Source organism: Taeniopygia guttata, chromosome 9, assembly GCF_048771995.1.
Source record: "Taeniopygia guttata chromosome 9, bTaeGut7.mat, whole genome shotgun sequence".
NCBI classification, from domain to species: Eukaryota; Metazoa; Chordata; class Aves; order Passeriformes; family Estrildidae; genus Taeniopygia; species Taeniopygia guttata.
Window position 1 is genome coordinate 25,222,651 of NC_133034.1, and position 19,514 is coordinate 25,242,164.

A 19,514-nucleotide genomic window follows, 5' to 3' on the forward strand; every position below is an offset into this window, starting at 1 on the left:
AGGAAATGCAAAAAGGAACAGATGCTGCTCGTGTGCAGCCAGCATGGCAGCTGAGCTCTGCACACCACGGCCGTGCCAGCAGATTCAGAGGACACCAGACAGCCCAGCTCCTGCAGGGATGGATGGGGCTTCTGGAGCCAGCACCTCCTCCTGCTGGGGACTGGACAGCCTCTAGGAAAGCAGAACTAGCTCTCCCCATCCTCTGGTCTATTCACACAAAGTCTGGAGAATGCGCTGGGTTGGAGACTCCTGTGGAAGCTGCTCCGACGCCTGTCCCAGGTGATCACCACGCTGCTGTCCCCAGAGCAGGGCTGAGAGCAGGACTAAAAACTCGTGCACACCCAGAGAAGATTTGAGCTAACTCAAATCACAAGTCTCCCCGAATACCACGGACCCAAGACAGGGCACCAGGGTGCCACGAGCCATCTGAGCTGTGTGGTCACCCCAGCTGTGCCACCAACCTCATTCCACCACCGGAGGACAAAATCTTCCATCACTGCTGTTCTTCTCTGTCAAAAACAAATAATTCTGAGTTCTCTTAGCGAGCTGAGGTAGGAGAACTGGAACCAGGCTTGGGTTACCAGCCAAAGACACCACAGATCCTGTTCCTCACACCTAGTGCCTTAAACTGAGAGTGCAAGCTCCTAGCAGCCCACTTGTGCAGAATCAGGGGATTTTTCAGCACTTCACACACCCACATGCTTGCAGGTTGGTCATTAATGTGATTTATAAACCACATTCCCATACAGACCAGTCCCATTCTGGAGTACTGGAAAGTAGCAGCAGCTCCTCTGTCCAAGCCCTCAGCCCTGAGCTTTTACCCAGGCTGGTAACTCAGGACAAGCCTAAACCAGGAGCCTTGATCTTGCACTTTCAAGCCAGCACAGGTTTTACAAGAGTTTAACTGTTTCCCTGTGGTATTAAAATAAAGCAGGTCTAGGAACGCTCACTCGTACTTCACAGTATAACAGAAAAGCAGCTCCCTCAAACTCAGGCCATCCCCAAAACCGAGACGAGAGCCCCCAAATCTTTATGTCAGGGAAACTTTGGCAGACAGGAGTCTCTGCTGGGAGCCGGTCCCTGCAGGAGCTGCTCTCGCTGGGGCAGGACCAGCCAGGAGCTGCACACCCCATCCATGGCCAGGGAGAACCGGAGCCCTCAGGAGAGGCGGCTGCGACCGCGGCCGGGGAAAACGGGCCAGAAAACCCACCCGGGGACGGGCCGGGCACTCAAAGCCCTGCAGAGGCACAGCTTCTTGCACAGGAGATAAAGAGCCGAGAAGAAGGGAGGAGAGGAGCAGCCCGGCCAGGAGGGGAGGTTGTGACCAAAGCGTGTCAGAAAACTCACACGGGGAGCAAGCGAGCTCTCGGAAACCGAGCTCGGAGTCACGGGTGTCTGCAAACTGGATAAAGAAACCCGAGCCAGCCTTTTATCCCGCTCGGGGCAGCCTGGTGGGAAGCGCCGAAGTTACCCCGGAGCTCGTCCCGGTGTGCCCCGGCCGCACCGACACGTGGCCGCGCTGTGCCCGCGGCTCCGCGGGACCGGGGCGGTGCGGGGACAGCGGCGGCACCGGGGCCAGGGCCGGGCTGGATGAACCGGCTGCCAGCGGGGACACAGCCGGGCGGGGCAGCCCCGCTCGCTCGGGGGGTTAATTAATCAGTTAATTAAAGAATTAGCGCTCCGCCAGCAGCCACGGCTGCGGTGGTGCGGGCGGCGCGGGCGGCCCCCGCTCCCCGCCCGGCCCCGCACCGTGCCCGGCGGGCCGGGCCGGGCCCCGCGGCCGCAGCACTGACCTTGGTGTCCCCGTTGCACAGGGCCATGGGGGCGGCGGGCAGCGCGAAGAAAGGCCGAGCAGCCGCGGCCGATGAGCTAATGCCGCCCGCGGAGGAGGAGCCGCCCGGCACGGCCGCTCCGGCGGAAGGGGAGGAGCGGCGGCGGGGTCAGGGGCGGGACGGCGCTGCGGGGCACCGAGAGCCCCGGGCTCCGGCGGGTCCGGGCTCCGGCGGGTGGCTTTGCTCTGTTTTCAGCGTAAAGACAATCAGAGCTTTGCAGTGAGTGCGTTTGTGTGCGGGAGCATCTTATGGAGGCGTAGGATCGCGGGTGCTTTGGTTGGGAGGTTAAAGCCCATCCCGTGCCACGGGCAGGGACAGCTTTCATCGAGCGGGTCCGCCCCGTCCCGTCCGTCCTGGTCTTGGGCACTGAACCTGCTGTGCCTGCTCGGTGATTCCCCAGCGCACCGGAGAACGGGATTGCATCCGTGGAGCCCTCCTGGAGCGGTCCCGGGGCGCTTTGGATGCCTCTCCCTGAACGTCAGTGTGAATAGAAGGCATGAAGGAAGGGGTGAATGAAGGAATTCTGGTTAAGATGAAATCACACACCAGCGTCTGGTTCTGCTGTCGGATCCCAAACTGTTCTGTCCTGAGGCTGGTAGAAATGTAGAGGTTTTGTTCAAAATCGGGGTTTCTGATCTGTTGTTTTTTGGGATGTGTCATTCTTTTACAGTTCTATTTACATTGGCATTTAAGCAGGGTCATCTCAGAGCACATGGCACAGGATTGTGTCCAGACAATTGTATCCCCAGTGAGGAGACTGCACACCCTCTCTGGTCTCTGTTCCAGTGCTCACAGGAATGGTCTCCCTCCTGTCGAGGTGGAACTTGCTGGGCTCAGTCCCTGCCCGTGGCTCCGGTGCCATTGCTGTGCCCCCGGTGCAGAGCAGAGTTCTGGCTCTCCCTGCACTCAGGGACAGTCAGGGCTGAGGGCCGCTCCTCTGCAGGCTGAACAGGCTGAGCTCCCTCAGCCTTTCCTGGGCACGGAGCCGCTCCAGCGATCCCGGTTCCCGTTCCCGGTTCCGCTCCCGCTGCCCGCGCCCCGTCAATCAGGGTTCAGGGGGCGGTGCCATGCATGACGTCACCCCGGCGCACCAATGAGGCGCGGCCACGCCTGGCGCGCGCGGGGCGGGGTGGTTCCCTCAGCGCGGCGGCGCCGCCGGGGCCGTTCCCGCCCGCGCCGGGGCCGCTCCCGCTGCCGGGCCGCTCCCGGGCCGTTCCGGGGCCGCTGCCGGACATGGCTCCCGCCATCGCCGCCGAGCAGGGCGGCCGGCAGCGCCGCGCCGCCACCCGCCAGCACCGCCCGGAGCTGACGGACGAGCCGCCCCGCCACGGGCTGCCCGGGGACACCGAGGCGCTGCTGCCGGCGCGGGCGCGGGGGTACCGCGCGGAGCTGGGCAGCATCCTGCTGCTGCTGGTGCTGTACGTGCTGCAGGGCATCCCGCTGGGGCTGGCGGGCAGCGTGCCGCTCATCCTGCAGAGCAAGAGCGCCAGCTACACCGACCAGGCCTTCTTCAGCTTCGTGTTCTGGCCCTTCAGCCTGAAACTGCTGTGGGCGCCCTTGGTGGACGCCGTGTACCTGCGGGGCTTCGGCCGCCGCAAGTCGTGGCTGGTGCCCACGCAGTACGTGCTGGGGCTCTTCATGATCTACATGTCCACGCAGGTGGACGCGCTGCTGGGCGACGGCCGCGGCCGCGGCCCCGACGTGGCGGCCCTCACCGTCACCTTCTTCCTCTTCGAGTTCCTGGCGGCCACGCAGGACATCGCGGTGGACGGCTGGGCGCTCACCATGCTGTCCCGGGAGAACGTGGGCTACGCCTCCACCTGCAACTCCGTGGGGCAGACGGCCGGCTACTTCCTGGGGAACGTGCTGTTCCTGGCGCTGGAGTCCGCCTCCTTCTGCAACAAGTACCTGCGCTCGGAGCCGCAGCCGCGGGGCATCGTCACCCTCGCAGGTACGGCCGGAGTGCCGGGCAGAGCCGGGCAGCGCCTGCTTTGGGAGAGACCAAAGAGATTCCCTGCTCAGGGACACCTCCCTGCTCCCGGCCCAGTGTCCAGCCTGGCCTTGGGCACTGCCGGGGATCCAGGGGCAGCCACAGCTGCTCTGGGCACCCTGTGCCAGGGCTGCCCACCCTCCCTGGGAAAGATTTTTTCCTAGTAAAAACGGTTATATCTTCCTCAGGATGCTTCTTCCCCGTGCCTGGACCCCTCTGTGGTTTGATGTTGGGAACCGAACAGGTTTGGTTTGTCCCTTGCCCCGTGGGAAAGCACAGCCTGCTTGGAGGCTGGCAGACCCCACTGCTGCATGCACTGGACTTCGAATTTTCCTGGGCTAAAGTGTGTGGAAAACCTGCCTTGTCATTATCTAGGCTGACCCAAGCACTTTGGAGGAACTACTCTTTTTTTTTTTTTTTTTTCTCCTAGTTTAATGGCCATGGACTAGATTACTCTTTAAAAAAAGCAAGCCAAAGTCTCCATGTGGGAAGATGAAAGAGGGGAACTAAAAAAAAAAATTCTTCCAATATGATATTTTTCACAGAATAGAAGTGAAGGTGTTCAGGGTTGAGCATGTAGCCGGTTTCTGAAGGAAGGCCTTATTTTAGTAAATTAAGGAGGATTTGCTTTTTTCTTTAGCAAATTAAATGGAGCGTGGTAATCCAAGCATAACTAGCTGTTAGTGGAGGGATGTTTCTGTTTGCTGGGCTTTGGGATTTTTCTCAGAAAGGTTCCATGTGGTGGTTGATGTTAGGGGTATTACCCTGGAGATGCTTCAAGGGCTGCTGGTTTGGTTGCAAGTTTGAGGGAGGACAGGAAATGCTGGCAGCACTTCTGGCTGCAGCCTCGGGGTGACTCTGGCAGTGAAGAGCAGATCCCCGTGGTGTCAGCCTCTGCTGCCCCTCACACTGTGCCATCTCAGAGGTCAGGTATGCCAGAACAGGCTGGCATTGTGTGAAGGGGAGCTCTGCTTTCTGTCCTGCCCCTTCCTCAGGGATGAATCAGGACAGCAGTTTCCACAGCTGCTGTGCTTGCCTGGTCTCTGCAGCTCTCACCACTGCCAGCCAGTCTGCTCTTTGCTCCCTGCTGCCAGCCTCGTGCCTGGCCCGTGTCAAGGAGCACAGAGTGGCCTCCGAGTGTCCCAGCTGGTTCCTGGCTGTCCCTGGAGCTGTGCAGCTCCTGGGCTGGCGTGTCCATCCCTCTCACTGCAGTGCACACTGACGTCTTTGCTGCTGATGCAACTTGCAGCCTCTGCTGTTCAGAAAGCTTGGCTTGGCTGCACTTCCCTCACTGCTCAGGGTTTTGGTTGTTTGGGGTTTTTTTTCCTCTCAAGGCTGTTTGTATAAATAAAAGTGTTGTTTTTAAAAGATATTGTCCCCAAACCCAAACGGCACCAATACCACCTCCTTAACCTGGCCTGGAGTATTGATGTGGGTGGGGTAAGGACAGCAAATGACTGACACTGTAATTGCAGGACATAGTTTTTCAAGTAGTTAAACTGTAAAAAATTTCTGTTTCTCAGTCATGCGAGTGGCACAGTTTGATGTTTCCCTGGAGCAGCTGAGAGCAGCAGGAGTAACCAGCTCACCCAGGAGCACAGGGGCCCACTGGTCCTTGCCCTGCTGTAATGGGCTTGTGATGAGCAGGTTTGGCAGGTAAAGCAGCAGAAAGCTTCACTGCTGGAAAAGGTCAATGTTCTCTGCCAGCTCAGATCTCTGAGCACTTTTGTTGTAGGCTGAGCCCAGTGCCAGGGAAGGAACAGGTTAACACTCCGTGATCCAGAGGAGCAGCACCCCGAGGGAACACTGGAGCTGGTTTAGGTGGATATCAGGACAGGTTCTTCCCCCAGAGGGTTCTGGCACTGCCCAGGCTCCCCAGGACATGGGCACGGCCCCGAGGCTGCCAGAGCTCCAGGAACCTTTGGACAGCACTGCCAGGGATGTCTTGTGCCAGGCCAGGAGCTGGGATGAACCTTGTTAACTTCAGGAAATAATGTGGACCATCAAATGTCATCAAATTCACCATCAAATTCACCAAACCAAAGGCTGTGTTGGGCTGTGTCAGGCTGAAGTGCCAGAGGAGGAAACCGAAAAAATCCTTCTCTGGGCTGACTGCCCTGGGGTTTATTTAGCACTTGCTGTTCAGGTGACTTCAGTTTTGTTAAAAGCAGGGGCAGCTCCTTGGCTGGCTTTGTGATTCCTGCCTAGTTTGCCCGTTCCAAGGACAGGGAAAGAGTGAACACAGGACAAAGGTGCCCTTAAAGGTGCCACTTACCTGTGCCAGGGACTGTGGAGCACCCCTCCTCCTGGGAGGGGATCCTGGTACCTGTACCACCTGGGTACCTTCTTCAGGCTGTTTTCCAGCCTGATCTATCCCTGATCTAATTCAAAATTTTTTTTTGCCCCATCTCAGTGCTTTATTTTGTTACTGGCAGCGTAGCTGCAGAAACAAACTAGGGATGGGGAAAGCAGCAGTGGTGGGACCAGAAAGTTTGTCCTTGAAATCCCTTATGTAAACTCTAATTTCAAAGTTTTTCTGTTTGTAGCTTGTTAGTGAGGTTCATTGTATTTGAAAGGAAATGTACCTTATTTTTGTGTAAACTGCCTACAGCCTCAAGAAACCCATTTTTTTTTCGTCTGAACTACTATATATATATGGTAGATTTTTTTTCTTTTTTCTTTGCTTTGTTGCTGATGCAGCCCCTGCAGTGCTGTGCTGCAGCTGACAGGGCTGGCCTGATCAGGAGCACTCATGTGATGATGCTCAGAGCTATTTCTATCCCCATCCTTGCACTGTGTGTTTCTCACTGCAGTGATAATGCTCAGGGTTATTATTAGAGAGCTGCTCCTCTACATCCTTTGTAGCCAGCAGCTGTGTGATTAGTGAGACTCTCAGAAAATACATCTTTCCTTGAGAATGCCTGTTCAGGGCACCGTGTTTTTTTAAGAGGGAGCAATCTGACAGTCTTGCTTGTGAAGTCATGTTTATTTTAGGAAAGGGAGGAGTAGCAGAAATGGTGTGAAAAGCCTTTTTTTCTGTTACCCTGGGAATGGTGGGACACACCTGGAGCAGTCCTTGCAGGTTTTCTTCCATGCTTGCCGAGCCTGTTCGAACCTTTGTCTCTGCCCTTTCAGCAGCCCTCGCTGCTCCTGCCGAGTCCCCCAGAGGCTGCTGGAGCTGCTTCTGACCGGGAAGAATAAAGGCTGCTTCTGTCCCACCCCCTGCACATGGCTCAGTTCTTTCCTTGCCTCTGTCCTACAGGCTGAGGATAGGATGATCTTGAACTGGCCATTCACTACATCAGAAGAACTCTCTTGGTGTTTTTTTCTGCCCCACATCCACAATTTAGCAGATCTGATCTGCCTAAAACAGAGCACTGGAATGCTGTCAAGTCTCCATTTCAGCCAGACAAGTCTGAATTCTCCTTAGAACTCTGTAACACACTTTCTTCAGGCATCCTCACACTCCTGAATCCTATTTCCTGCAGGTGGGAGATGGATTTTAGGGATGTAGAGCTGAGGCACAGGGTGGTTCCCTGGCTGCTGGGTAAGGGAGGAACTGGGCAGGAGTTCTGCCTCTGGAGGTTCTTCCCTCTGTCTTCTAACTATTAAATGTGGGTTTCCTTCTTTATCAGCCTGTAGTGGATGTGTGTGTAATCCTACAGCACATTCGTTTTTGCCTCTGTTCCTCCTCCAACACGCTCAATGTGGTAATCATGAACCAAACAGCAGGGAGGTGACCTGGTTTGCTGCTCCTGTGCTTCTGGTTTGCTTTTGCTCCTTGTTTTTATTCCACTTTGATGATTAGGTTTATATTCTACAACTGTCAATCATGGCTGCTACAAAGGAATTTTTATTCTATTTTATTTTCCCCTCCAGATTTCCTGTTTTTCTGGGGAGCTGTCTTCTTAGTTACCACTACATTGGTTGCCTTTTTGAAAAAGGAAAACCAGGAGCTAATACCAGCAAAGGAAGAAACAAAAGGCATCACTGACACATACAGGCTACTATTCTCAATAGTCAAGATGCCAGCAGTTCTTACTTTCTGTCTCTTGATCCTCACTTCAAAAGTAAGTAAATACACTTAAGAGTTGTTAAATGCTGGCATCAGGGTGTAGAGGGCTGCTGAGTCCCCAGGATGTAACTTAGTTTTGCTGTTTGCTGTCACAAGAGTTGTGAATTTTCACATGAAATTCAAGCAAAATGGCTTATCTCATTGTGCTGAGCAGAGCTGTGCAGCAGAAAAGCTTTGTGTGAGCTTTTGTGTTTAACACAAGCATTGAAGAGAAGCTTGCTGGCAATTAAAGTGAAGTACATTTCCAAACAGGCTGTGTAGCCTGCAGTTAAAAGGACAGAAAATGTTTCTTTTTAGCTCAGAATCCCCAGCTCTGTCCAAGCTGTTTCCATGGCTCCTGGTTGGACACTGAGGATGCCAGCAGCAGTGAAGGCACAGGAATGAGTGGAAATGCTGCTTAATGCTCCTGGAATAGTTTTGGCTGCAATGACAGTAAGAGTGAGCAAGTGTAGAATATGTGGAACTAATTTGGAAATCAAATCAGGGGCAGAAGTGACTTCAGTGGCAGTGTGTTCTGTATCCCATTTCTCAATTTACGTGATGGGGAGTAAATTGAATTTCTAGCCAAACTCCCTGTTCTCCTCAGCTTATTTTGTCTCTCTACCATTGCAGGTTGGGTTTTCAGCAGCAGATGCTGTAACAGGACTCAAACTGGTGGAGGAGGGAGTCCCCAAAGAGCACCTGGCTCTGCTGGCAGTTCCAATGGTTCCTTTGCAGATCATCTTGCCTCTGGTTATCAGTAAATACACAGCGGGCCCCCAGCCCCTCAACACCTTCTACAAAGCAATGCCTTACAGGTAAAGCCTCATTTTAGTGGAACACAGTAATAGGTGTGCTCAGTTTGTGTGTTCAGATCACCTGTAGGGTTTTGTGTGTAACTCTCTGACTTCCAGGTCCAAAGAAGTGTGCCAGGATTGTCACAGTGAGTTGGACTGTCTGGTTCATGCAGTGTCACTGTGTGGAAGCAGAGCATGAGGAGTTTGGGATGTGCATGTACAGCAGCATTAGAGCAGTGCTCTCCTGCTCCTAATTAACAATGTCACTGCTTGTCACATATTTGATATCTAATTCTGAGATAGAAATAGGTGTAGCTCTTCGGATCTAAACTATTTTAATGTACTCACTGCAGTTGTTCAGTGGTTGCTTCGTGTTGAGGAAACACATGGGAAGAGTTACTTGGAATAACAAATCATCTTTCTCATCCCTCCAGGTTGCTTCTTGGCCTGGAATTCGCTTTCCTGGTGTGGTGGGCTCCTAAAGTAAAGCATGAAGGAGGATTTCCTGTCTACTACTACGCTGTGGTGGTGCTGAGTTATGCTCTACACCAGGTAACACTCACAGTGTGGGGAGGGGAAATGATGTTCCCTGTCTTGTCCTGGGTCACACTGGAATCCCTCCAAGCTTGATCTGTGCTATGTGGCAGGACTGACTTGTGATACTCTTGCTGGTGTTTCTCCTCCCTATTCCTGTCCTCCATTGGACATCATCTGTGAGCTGCTTTGAGTTTCCATGTCTGGTGTAGCTCCACAGGTTCCTTTTTCCCCAGACCCAGAAGCTCAAAAGCACAGAGGAGCTGGGGAAATCCCAGAACTGTGTCTGAGCTTGGTAGACATGCTGATGGTTGTGATCCTGGTCCTAGGGAAAAAACTCAGTTGTTGGAGGAACATCATAATGGCTCTGATCCAAAGACTTGGGGAACAAGCACCTGATACAGCGTGGCCTTTGGATCAGAACTGGAATGCAGGGCCTTGAGAGGTGATTTTTAAATGCAAAGGGCTGTGTTTAGGTGCTGCTTTAGCAGGCTGATTGTATTTCAGTCGTGCCAGTGCATGTGGAGCTGGGTCTGTTGCAGCATGACTTGAGACAAGCAGGAGGGCACTCCCCGAGTCAGCACAGGGACAGCTGCAGGAGGAGCTGCTGCTGTGGGATCACTTTCCAGCCGGTGCTGCTGAGCTCAGGGCATCCCTCAGCTGGGGTTTCATGGTCTCTGGCCTGTCTGTCCCCCCAGATCACCCTGTACAGCATGTACGTGGCCATCATGGCCTTCAACGCCAAGGTCAGCGACCCGCTCATCGGGGGCACCTACATGACCCTGCTCAACACCGTGTCCAACCTGGGGGGCAACTGGCCCTCCACGGTGGCCCTGTGGCTGGTGGACCCCCTCACAGTGAAGGAGTGTGCCGGGGCCCAGGGCCACACCTGTGCCACTGCAGCGGCCACAGAGGTGAGTCTGGGGGCTGGGGAGTCTCCTCTCAATGTCTCAATTAAATGGCTTCTTGCAGTATCTTTTTGCCTTTGGAAACCTTCACAGTGTATGGCTTGTGCTCACAAATTCCCAGTGATGGAGCTCATTTTCCTGAGTGATAAAATCCACTCTGTTGGCAGCTGTGCACTCAGAATAACCACCCCTTACCCAGGGTTTGCAGCTGCAGAGCAGTGAGCCCTTTCTTCCTGTGCTGAGCTGGGGTGGAAGCACCAGGCTGGTGCCACGTTCCCTGCAGTGTGAGGAGCCTCTAGGTGTGGTTTTGAGTTCCTTGGCAGGTCCTCTGTCCCCCAGGGCCCTCAATTTCTGTGGTAGGTTTTTCTTCCTCCTGTTTCCCTGGAGGCTTCTTATCTGCCTGCCTTGATACCTTCTCCAAGATGCTGCTCTGCTCTCTGATTTTGGTGTCCACTTTCCCCATGAAATCAAGTAGGGCTGGCTGCCTGCCCAGTTCTGGGAGCCCTGTGGAAGAGAACAAAGAACTTGCTGTACACAGATCAAACAGCAGGACACAAAACTGCTGGGAAAGCAACATTTCAAATTCACCTCCTCACAGCAAATGAGACATTTGACATAGCTGAAGAGTGGAAATGTTTGGGATTTTTTTTTCTGTGCTCATGACTGAGATTTATTTCATTCCTGGATGCCAGGATGCTCTAGGACATGGAGGTTCTCTAAATGATCAAAGTGTTCTGGAGTCCAGCATGACTTGTCTGAACTGGAGTTGCAGTTTTTCTTGGTGCAGAGGGGAAGCTGCTTCAGCAGCAGATGCTTTCTCAGCCTTGCTCATTAGCCTGTCACTAATTAGGTTCCTTGTGTCTCAGCCTCTACCGAACTTGAGTCCTTCCTCCCTCACCTCACTGCTCTGATCTTTTCTCACATCCTCCTAGTCGGTGACATTCCACCACCACCACCACCACTCCCTTCTTATTCCTAATCTGATTTTGACATGTCTCACCATAGTGAAAATGCTGGCAGAGCCTCAGCTCAGAGAATTGATTAATCCTGGGATTAGAGCAGTGTTGAAAGCCAAACAATAGCAGAAGCAATTCTGGGCTGTACAATCACCCTGTGAATGCTCGGTGTTTGTCTTCCAGTTCAAAACCATCCTGGGCGTGTTTCTTCCAGATACAGAATCACAGAATCGTGGAATGGTTTGGATTGGAAGGACCTAAAAGCCCTTCTAGTGCCACCCCTGCCATGGGCAGGGACACCTTCCACTATCTCAGGTTGCTCCAGCCCCCTCCAACCTGGCCTTGGACATTTCTAGGATGGCTAGGGGGAAAATCATCTTTCTCTGGGAGGCTGGGAGCAGTGGGTGCCCCTGCAGGCCAGCAGGGACAGAGGGGCTGTGTGTGTTTTCTGGAGTTTGCCCTTTGGGCTGACGTGCTCCATTTCCCACGTGTCTAGAGCAGGTTTGGTGCTTCGTTACTTTTCATGCTGCTGCTAAGCTCGAAAGCCTCTCTGACCAGCTGCATAGGAAACAGCAAAGAGTAAACAACTGCAGGGAGAGCCCTGCAGCTCTGCAGTGCTCAGTGCATGGCCCTGTGCTCTGTTTCAGCTCTGCACTGCAGCTGGGGGCTCCTGCATCACCACCCTGGATGGGTACTACGTGGAGTCCATCGTCTGCGTCATCCTGGGCTTTGCCTGGTGGTTCTTCCTTGGACCAAAGTTCAAGAAGCTGCAGGACGAAGGACAGTCTTCGTGGAAGTGCAGGAGGAGCAATTGATGCACTTCGGTGTTGGATGGACCAGCAAGGTGGTTTTAGTTTTATTACAAAGACATATCCCATAATCAGCACCCCGGAATCTCGGCGTTCCTGTGCCACGCCAGGGAGATCTGCGTGGCCGAGGCAGGGCTGTGGTGGCACCACTGCCCTCCCCACAGCACGGGCAGTTCAGAAAGGAATGGCTAAAGCAGCACCTCCGTGCTCCACGCTTCCCCCTGACTCCAGAGCTGCTGATTCCATGGGGCACCTCTGGGAAAGCTCCTGGCTGTAGAGGCAGCAGCACTGCCAGCTGAGTGCCAGCTTTTATTTTCACACAGAAATGATCTGACGGGACAGCTGACCCGGGGAAGGATGCCCAAGGCATTCTGACTTGCAGGTTAAGCATGGTACTGTGGAATTCCTTGTGGGAAGATCAGTGTGAGATGTCTGTGGGCTTTGCTTCTCACTTTCTGAACTGTAACCGCGCCTCAAAGGATGAAATGTTCGGAGATTCTTTTAAATGTATTTTCTGGCTTTTATAAGCTTTAAAGATTTATAAGAAACTATTTTTATAAGCAGATTACATTTGTTTAATTTATTTCCACTGTTTCAAGGCAGTTTGATTTACGTTCAAGGTACTTTCTTGACAACAAAATGCTGTAAGGTAGGACTGGAATAACGCACAATCCTCTGAGCCTTGAGTCCTGCAGCTGGAACTGGAGGTGCTTCCCAAGGGAGGGCACGTGGGCCTTTGGAAGGGGTGAGTTGATAGAGGAAAACCAATCCATTGGTTTTCCAAGCTGTATTACTAAAATTTGAAAATTCATTCTCAAGAGCAGCGGGAGCACCGAGACTTGCCCCAGGCGGGGGTGAGAAGAGGGAGTTGGTGATGACAGAGTTGCCCAATTCCCGGGGAGCTGCTGCAGGACTCGCCCTCACACCAGTGCAACGGGCTCCTGCAGCAGAGCTGCTGCAGGATTCGCTGCTGGTGCCATGTGGTGGAAACATTCCTGCTGCATTTCTCCCACTGAGCTCCCTCCTGAGTGCCTTAGGGACCCACAGGTGCTGGAGAGGCACTCGGACCCCGCTGGGTGTGCGTGGAGCATTGGTATTAAAAAGGAAACTATTAAACATCCCTCGGAAAGGTGCACAACGTTCCCTGCCACGTCTCTTGTCGATGTTTGAAGGGCTGGGCTGGGAGCGGGGTTGTGTTTTGTGGGGAAGGTGACCCAATGTCACCCCTGGAGTGCTGGGGGGTGGCTGGGTGTACAAGGCTCTCCTTGGCATCGGGGGAAGGAGGGAACTGGAGGAGGACACTGTGACCTCATGCTTCACCTCCTGTCCTCTGTCCCCTCCCTTGAGGGTCACACCTCGCAGTTTGCTTCAAGCACAGCAAAACCACTCGTGCTAAGTGAAATCACAAGGGTTTTACTGCCCAAGAGAATGTCTTCCAATTTCCCCTCTGCATAACAACAAAATCGACATACCGGGCGCTGTTTCCCGGCTCCGTGTCCCGGTGACACCGGGCGCTGTTTCCCGGTTCCCTGTCCCGGTGACACCGGGCGCTGTTTCCCGGTCCCGTGTCCCGGTGACACTGGGTACTGTTCGTTTCCCGGTTCCCTGTCCCGGTGACACCGGGCGCTGTTCCTCTCCCGGTTCCCTGTCCCGGTGACACCGGGCGCTGTTCCTCTCCCGGTTCCCTGTCACGGTGACACCGGGCGCTGTTTCCCGGTCCCGTGTCCCGGTGACACCGGGCGCTGTTTCCCGGCTCCGTGTCCCGGTGACACCGGGCGCTCTTTCCCGGTTCCGTGTCCCGGTGGCACCGGGCGCTGTTCATCCGCGGCTCCCGCGGGGGCGCTCGGGGCGCGGCGATGCCGGAGCGCGGCAGCGATGGCAGCGATGGCGGCGGTGGCGGGGCCGGCTCGGAGCGCGCCGCGCTGGCCCTGGCCCGGCTCTCCGAGTGGGCGGACGCGCACCTGGGGCTGCTGCGGGTACCGGGGCTGCTGCGGGTACCGGGGCCGGGCGGGTACCGGGGCCGGGCGGGTACCGGGCCGGGCGGGTACCGGGGCGGAGGGAGCCCGCCGGGCCCGGCTGAGCCCCGTTCTGCTCCGCAGGGCCTGATCGCCGGCGCGGCCGTGGCCGGGGTGCTGCTGCTGGCCCGGAGCCTCCGCCTGGTGAGAGCGGGAGCGGCGCGGGCTGCGGGGTGCGGGAGGGCCCGGTACGGGACCGGGGGTGCGGGAGGGCCCGGTACGGGCCCGGGGGTGCGGGAGAGCCCGGTACGGGCCCGGGGGTGCGGGAGATCCCGGTACGGGCCTGAGGGGTGCGGAGAGCCCGGTACGGGCCCGGGGGTGCGGGAGAGCCCGGTACGGGACCGAGGGGTGCGGGAGGGCCCGGTGCGGGCCCGGGGGTGCGGGAGAGCCCGGTGCGGGCCCGGGGGTGCGGGAGAGCCCGGTACGGGCCCGGGGGTGCGGGAGAGCCCGGTACGGGACCGAGGGGTGCGGGAGGGCCCGGTGCGGGCCCGGGGGTGCGGGAGAGCCCGGTACGGGTGCGGGAGAGCCCGGTACGGCCTCCCAGAAACATCAGCGGTCAGTGGTCAGCGGTCACTGGTCACTGGTCACTGGTCAGCGGTCACTGGTCAGTGGTCAGTGGTCAGCGGTCAATGGTAAGTGGTTAGTGGTCACTGGTCAGCGGTCACTGGTCAGTGGTCAGCGGTCACTGCTCAGCGGTCTCTGCTCAGCGGTCCCTGGTCCCTGGTCACTGGTCATTGGTCATTGGTCAGTGGTCACTGCTCAGCGGTCACTGGTCACTGGTCACTGCTCAGCAGTCACTGGTCATTGGTCACTGCTCAGTGGTCACTGCTCAGTGCTCAGTGGTCCCTGGTCACTGGTCAGTGGTCACTGGTAATTGGTCAGCGGTCACTGGTCAGCGGTCACTGGTCAGCGGTCACTGGTCAGTGGTCACTGGTCACTGGTCAGCGGTCACTGGTCAGTGGTCACTGGTCAGCAGTCACTGGTCAGTGGTCGCGCTGTCCCCTCTGGATTTCCATGTTCCAGGGCCGGCTCAGCCCGGCTGCCCCGCGGCTGCTGGCTCCCGCCCAGACAGCCCATTCATCTCGGCATTGTCTTCCCTTTGCCTTAAAGCTGAAGATTAGCCAAGCGTGCAAGGTTCACCGTGCCATTGCTTCATCATAACGGCCCTGCTACAGCTACTGATTAACGAGTGAAAAAAGCCTGCAAAGTTTGATTCAGGTCTTGAGGGGCTCGATGTCACTGTCCTGTGGCATCTCCAGGGGTCCCTTGTTCTCGAGGAGGGGTAGTGGCCCCTCTGCCTGTCCCACTGCAGCTCGAGCACCCTTCCTTGTCCAAACACAGCTGAAACAGCCTCTTGCCTCGCATGTTCTCTGTCCTTCCACATGCAGAACCGCTTGTGAATGGGTTTAAACATCACCCAAATCTTCCCTCGCTCGCAGGATGCTCAGGGCACGATGGACTAACACCACGCTGCTCACTCCTGGAGAAGCTGAACCTCCACGGGCAGGAGCCACCGTGTCCCACAGGGCTGCAGCTGCTTAAAAAATCATGGTTACCTTCATCTTTCCCCTGCACAATTCCAAATTATACAGAAGAACATCTGTGTGGAGTTTTTACTTAAAAATCCTACCAGAAAACCTGAACTACAAATGTTGCCAAAATTATTTTTCTCTGTCTTTTGGTTGGTTGGTTTTGACCCAAGGGTCTGTGAACACATTAACCTGGTTGGTGGAGCAAATGAGATCAGCTTTGAACAACTTTTGTTCCTAAAAACCTCCAGGCTTCCTGCCTGCAAGGTCCCAAATTCCCATGTTCCCAGTGGGAGGCCCTGTGGGCCCCAGAGGGGGAGGTTTGCTGGATAAATAACACACAGGAGGCACAGCTTTACTTGTGGTGGTTTTGGGGTTTATTTCCCAGCCCAGTGGGTTTCACAGCTCTGTAAGTCAGTGCTCTGCTAAGGCCTTTTACAGTGAGACATCAGTGTCTTAAATTTTGGTGATGATAATTTTCTGGGGTCTCACGTGTGCTTCTCCCTCACCCCAGAGCTGTGGCTGCTCCATTCCTGTACCACAGCCCAAGTCTTTGCTGCTGCCCAGCTTGGTTTTCCTGTGTGATCACATAACCATCCCCTTTGGATCCTCCCAGGCTGCAGTATCAAATTTAATTTTCTTGTGATCTTCTCAGAGCTGTTCACCTGCCTTTGTCCCTCTCCTGGTTTGCATCAAAGGCGGGGTTGTTTCTGCCCTCCCTGCTCCGCCTTTGTTTTCAGCGTGTCTGTCCTCTGCCTTCCTTCCCCCCTCTCCCAGCCCCATTCAGGCTGCTTCTAAAACACTCTTTTCTGGGGGAATCAAGTGAACTTCAATAGGCATCGCTCGAAAAATGGCAGTTTCTGTTCTTTCTCTAAACCTGGTTTTTGTGTCTGCATCGACGTTGCAAGTCCTGTAAAACAGGGAAAATGTTAAGTGTGGAGAGGCTGGCACAGCTTCTGCAGCTGGTCACTGTTAAATATATATCTATATTCACTTGCCCATGGTGTCTAATAATAGAGGTGGAATTTCCCAGACAATAGTAAGATGTTGGATTTAGTGTAGCTGTAACTGCTCTATATTTTTTTTTTTTATTTTTGTCTTTCTCTTCCTTCCATCAACAGACAACAAAGTTCACAAGTCCTTTGGATATACCTGTGGAGTTTGTACAAAAGAATGTGAAATTGAGAGGGAAATTACATCACATCACAGAGAAGGGCCTGGAAGTTGAGCACATTCCCATCAGCATTCCTTTCATCTCAGCCATCCAGAGAAAATGTGAGTAATGAGGAAAAGAGGGTGAAGAGCAAGGGCAGAAATGAAATGTGCTGCTCTTAGAGTGGCTGCAAACTTGAGAGGAAGGGCTGAGGCACATTTCCAGCTCTGCCTTTTGGTCTTTCTGTGCTTTGCAGGTGGGAAACTGGGGAGTAAAAGACATGAGGAGACACCGAGTTTGTCTCTACAGTGTTTGTGTTAATCCTTACAGTTACTGTGATATTTTCCAGCAGCAGAAGTGAGCACTCAGGCAGTGCTTCTGCTTGCACAGCTCATCTCATTCCTGGCAAAAGCCTCTGTTGGGATTGTGCTTTTATTTGCGGACACCAATTTTTGGGGATAGTTCTTCTGTCAGAAACAAACTGTCCATCAGGTCTGTGACTCTCACACTGGCTGTGCAAACACCAGCAGGTGCTGATGCTTCTGCCCCTGTGGATGAAGGATAGGGACTGAGAGTGGGAGCAGATCTTTTTCTCTGCATGCAAAATAAACCAGAACTCATTTTGAATTAGGCAGTCTTGGATTGATATATTTTTTCCCTGAAGAAGTGATGAGAGCAGATTGCTGTTTGCTTTGAGGAGCTAAAAGGGATTCTTTTAGTGCACGGGAACCAACTGATGCCACCAGCTGAGGGTCTGCACAGGCTGAGCTTTGCCCCAGCAGCAGCTCTGTCCCTTTGTGTTGCAGGGCAGCCAGAGGGGCTCCTGCTGATCCGCCTGGCCGGGGTGGAGCTGGCTGCAGGTGGCACAGCCTGGCTGCAGCGGGAGCTGCTCCCCAAACAGCCCCTGTGGTTCCAGCTCCTGGGGAGGGACAGCTCCGCCCTGGAGTGCCTCGTCCTCGTCCAAAAGGTAAAGAGAGACACAAACACTGGCTCCTATCTGCAGTTTTAGATGTGACTGTAGTCACACGGTACATTTAACAAATGTTATTGTCTGTGATTTATCATCCTTGGTGTGAAGTTTAAATGTTGCATTTGCAAATCTGATTGCAGGAGCAGTAGTTTTTCAGACTGATTCATGGCAGGAATGTGTTGATCTGCCAATGCCAAAAAGGCATCTGTAGTTCTGATTAGCCTAATGTTTGTTATCCGATGTTCCCTCACAAATGCCTTGCATTATAGAATCACAGTGTGGTTTGGGTTGGAAGGGACTTTGAGACTATCCAGTCCCAGCCCATGGCAGGGACACCTCCCACTGTCCCAGCTGCTGCAGCCCTGTCCAGCCTGGCCTTGGGCACTGCCAGGGACCCAGGGGCAGCCACAGATGCTCTGGGCACCCTGTGCCAGGGCCTCTCCTCCTCCTCACACTGGAATTGGGTTTGAAGTCACCTGGATTCCTCTTCCCTTTTAACTTCTCCTGCCAAAGTGTAGATACAGCCATGAGTAAAGCGTGTACCTCTGAGGGAGCTCACACCAAACCCCAAATAACCCTGTTTCAATGGTGAATATCTCCTCATTGTGGTTTTTGTAGGGTGGATTTTTCAGCACGTGCTTGAACGAAGAGCTCCTGAGCCAAGGGCTGGCCAGAGCAGCCCGGATTGAGGGGCTGCCTCACCACTCCCACCTCTACTGGAAACTGCACAAAAGGCTCCTCCAGGCTGAGTTAAAGGCTGTGAAGAAAAATAAAGGCATATGGAAAGAGCAGAGCTACTCTGAAAGAGTCCAGGAGCGTATAAACAGCAATAAATTCCTGCAGAGGCTGAAGCAGTTTGTGAGCTGGGTTAGAAGCTCTGCTGGGAGGTGAAAAGGTGGGGAACACAGCTCCCCAGGTTGTGGGGAGTGTGTGTGTTTGTGATCACAAACAGTGCTGTGATGCTGAGGGTCCCTGTGTCAAGCACAAACCCCACAGTTCATGGTTTCACAGAATATAAAGCCCAGTTCATGGTTATTTAGAATTCCTCCCGTAGCAAAGCCCACACGGGACTGTAGCAGTGTGCAGGCCACCAGGGAATATCAGAACACACCAGACTTCTCCACATGATGTCCTACAGTAGTTGTCCACTTTCCCACTGCTGAGCTCCTGCAGGCTGTGCTGCCCAGTGCAGGTTTGAGGGGCAGGGTCCCTTCACACCCCTCTGAAGTGCCACTGCTGCCAAGCCCACACTGCACACAAACCCCATGTCAGGCCTTTACAAAGCTCCTGGGATGGCTTTAAACACAACCTTTTTGTCTGAATTCTGTTCTTACGCTACTTTTTGGTGTAATTTGTGGTTTAAAACTCATGCATCTTGAATGGGGGGTTGCATTGTTAGTGATATAAAAGGTGATTTGTTATGGTCTTAAAAAGGTGATAAGGTTGTAATAACTGAAGTTCCTCAGGGGAAAAACATCACTTGGTGTATCAAAGAATATAATGTCAGGAACCAAATATTTCAAAGACAACTTTCATTTGAAGGGGAAAAACCTGTGTTTTTGTTTTCTGATGGTTCTGTATCTAATATTAGATGAATATAAAACTTTAACATGAAATTTGACAAGGAGGATCAGACTGTGCTAAGAACTTGAATTCTTGCTTTATTTTTGATACACATGTGAAGTACATGAATGTGTTACTATTTATGTTGTAAATAGTCTCAGAATAAAGATTGAATTTCTCAAGTTCATTGTTACATGTTTTATACACCAAGCCCTTGACCCTTCTTTAACCTCCCACAGTTCCAATATTTATTTAAAGTGAAGTATTTTACAGATTTTCTTTCCTTCTGTGTGATTGCTTTCCAGTGAAACAGTGGGGAGAAGAGTGTGGTACAGAAAAACCTTAATAATTGAGCACTGCTTAACTGGCAATTAGTTGCTACATCTGCATTTTCTCTGTTGACT

General features: G+C 53.6%; 3 protein-coding genes and 1 long non-coding RNA gene across 6 annotated transcripts in view; 3 read left to right on the forward strand and 1 right to left on the reverse strand.

Moving 5' to 3' along the window:
* Window positions 1-1,952, reverse strand: part of GMPS (guanine monophosphate synthase) — a 28,120-nt gene extending 26,168 nt beyond the window's left edge. Inside the window, exon 1 of the mRNA XM_030280109.4 lies at window positions 1,794-1,952. Coding sequence (XP_030135969.1) covers window positions 1,794-1,820 — 27 coding nt within the window. The 5' untranslated portion in view covers window positions 1,821-1,952. The remainder of the gene's footprint in view (window positions 1-1,793) is intronic.
* On the forward strand, window positions 1,937-2,454 carry LOC140684680 (uncharacterized). Its single transcript, XR_012057307.1, has 2 exons — window positions 1,937-2,051; window positions 2,233-2,454. It is a non-coding gene; the product is annotated as an uncharacterized lncRNA (long non-coding RNA).
* Window positions 2,455-2,888: 434 nt separating this feature from the next.
* On the forward strand, window positions 2,889-11,937 carry SLC33A1 (solute carrier family 33 member 1). Its single transcript, XM_002187327.6, has 6 exons — window positions 2,889-3,783; window positions 7,702-7,892; window positions 8,510-8,694; window positions 9,108-9,225; window positions 9,906-10,121; window positions 11,719-11,937. Exons 1-6 carry the CDS (start codon window positions 2,904-2,906, stop codon window positions 11,884-11,886), a joined length of 1,758 nt encoding a protein of 585 aa, XP_002187363.4. The 5' UTR covers window positions 2,889-2,903; the 3' UTR covers window positions 11,887-11,937.
* Window positions 11,938-13,700: 1,763 nt separating this feature from the next.
* Window positions 13,701-18,935, forward strand: C9H3orf33 (chromosome 9 C3orf33 homolog). 3 transcript variants are annotated; one of them, XM_041718099.2, is made up of 5 exons: window positions 13,701-13,856; window positions 13,980-14,039; window positions 16,546-16,699; window positions 17,384-17,544; window positions 18,166-18,935. In XM_041718099.2, exons 1-5 carry the CDS (start codon window positions 13,737-13,739, stop codon window positions 18,436-18,438), a joined length of 768 nt encoding a protein of 255 aa, XP_041574033.2. In that variant the 5' UTR covers window positions 13,701-13,736; the 3' UTR covers window positions 18,439-18,935. The 3 variants fall into 3 exon arrangements, with proteins under 3 accessions (XP_041574033.2, XP_072789284.1, XP_041574034.2); XM_072933183.1 differs by having other exon boundaries at window positions 13,718-13,874; XM_041718100.2 differs by lacking the exon at window positions 13,980-14,039 and having other exon boundaries at window positions 13,718-13,856.
* Window positions 18,936-19,514: the final 579 nt, after the last annotated feature.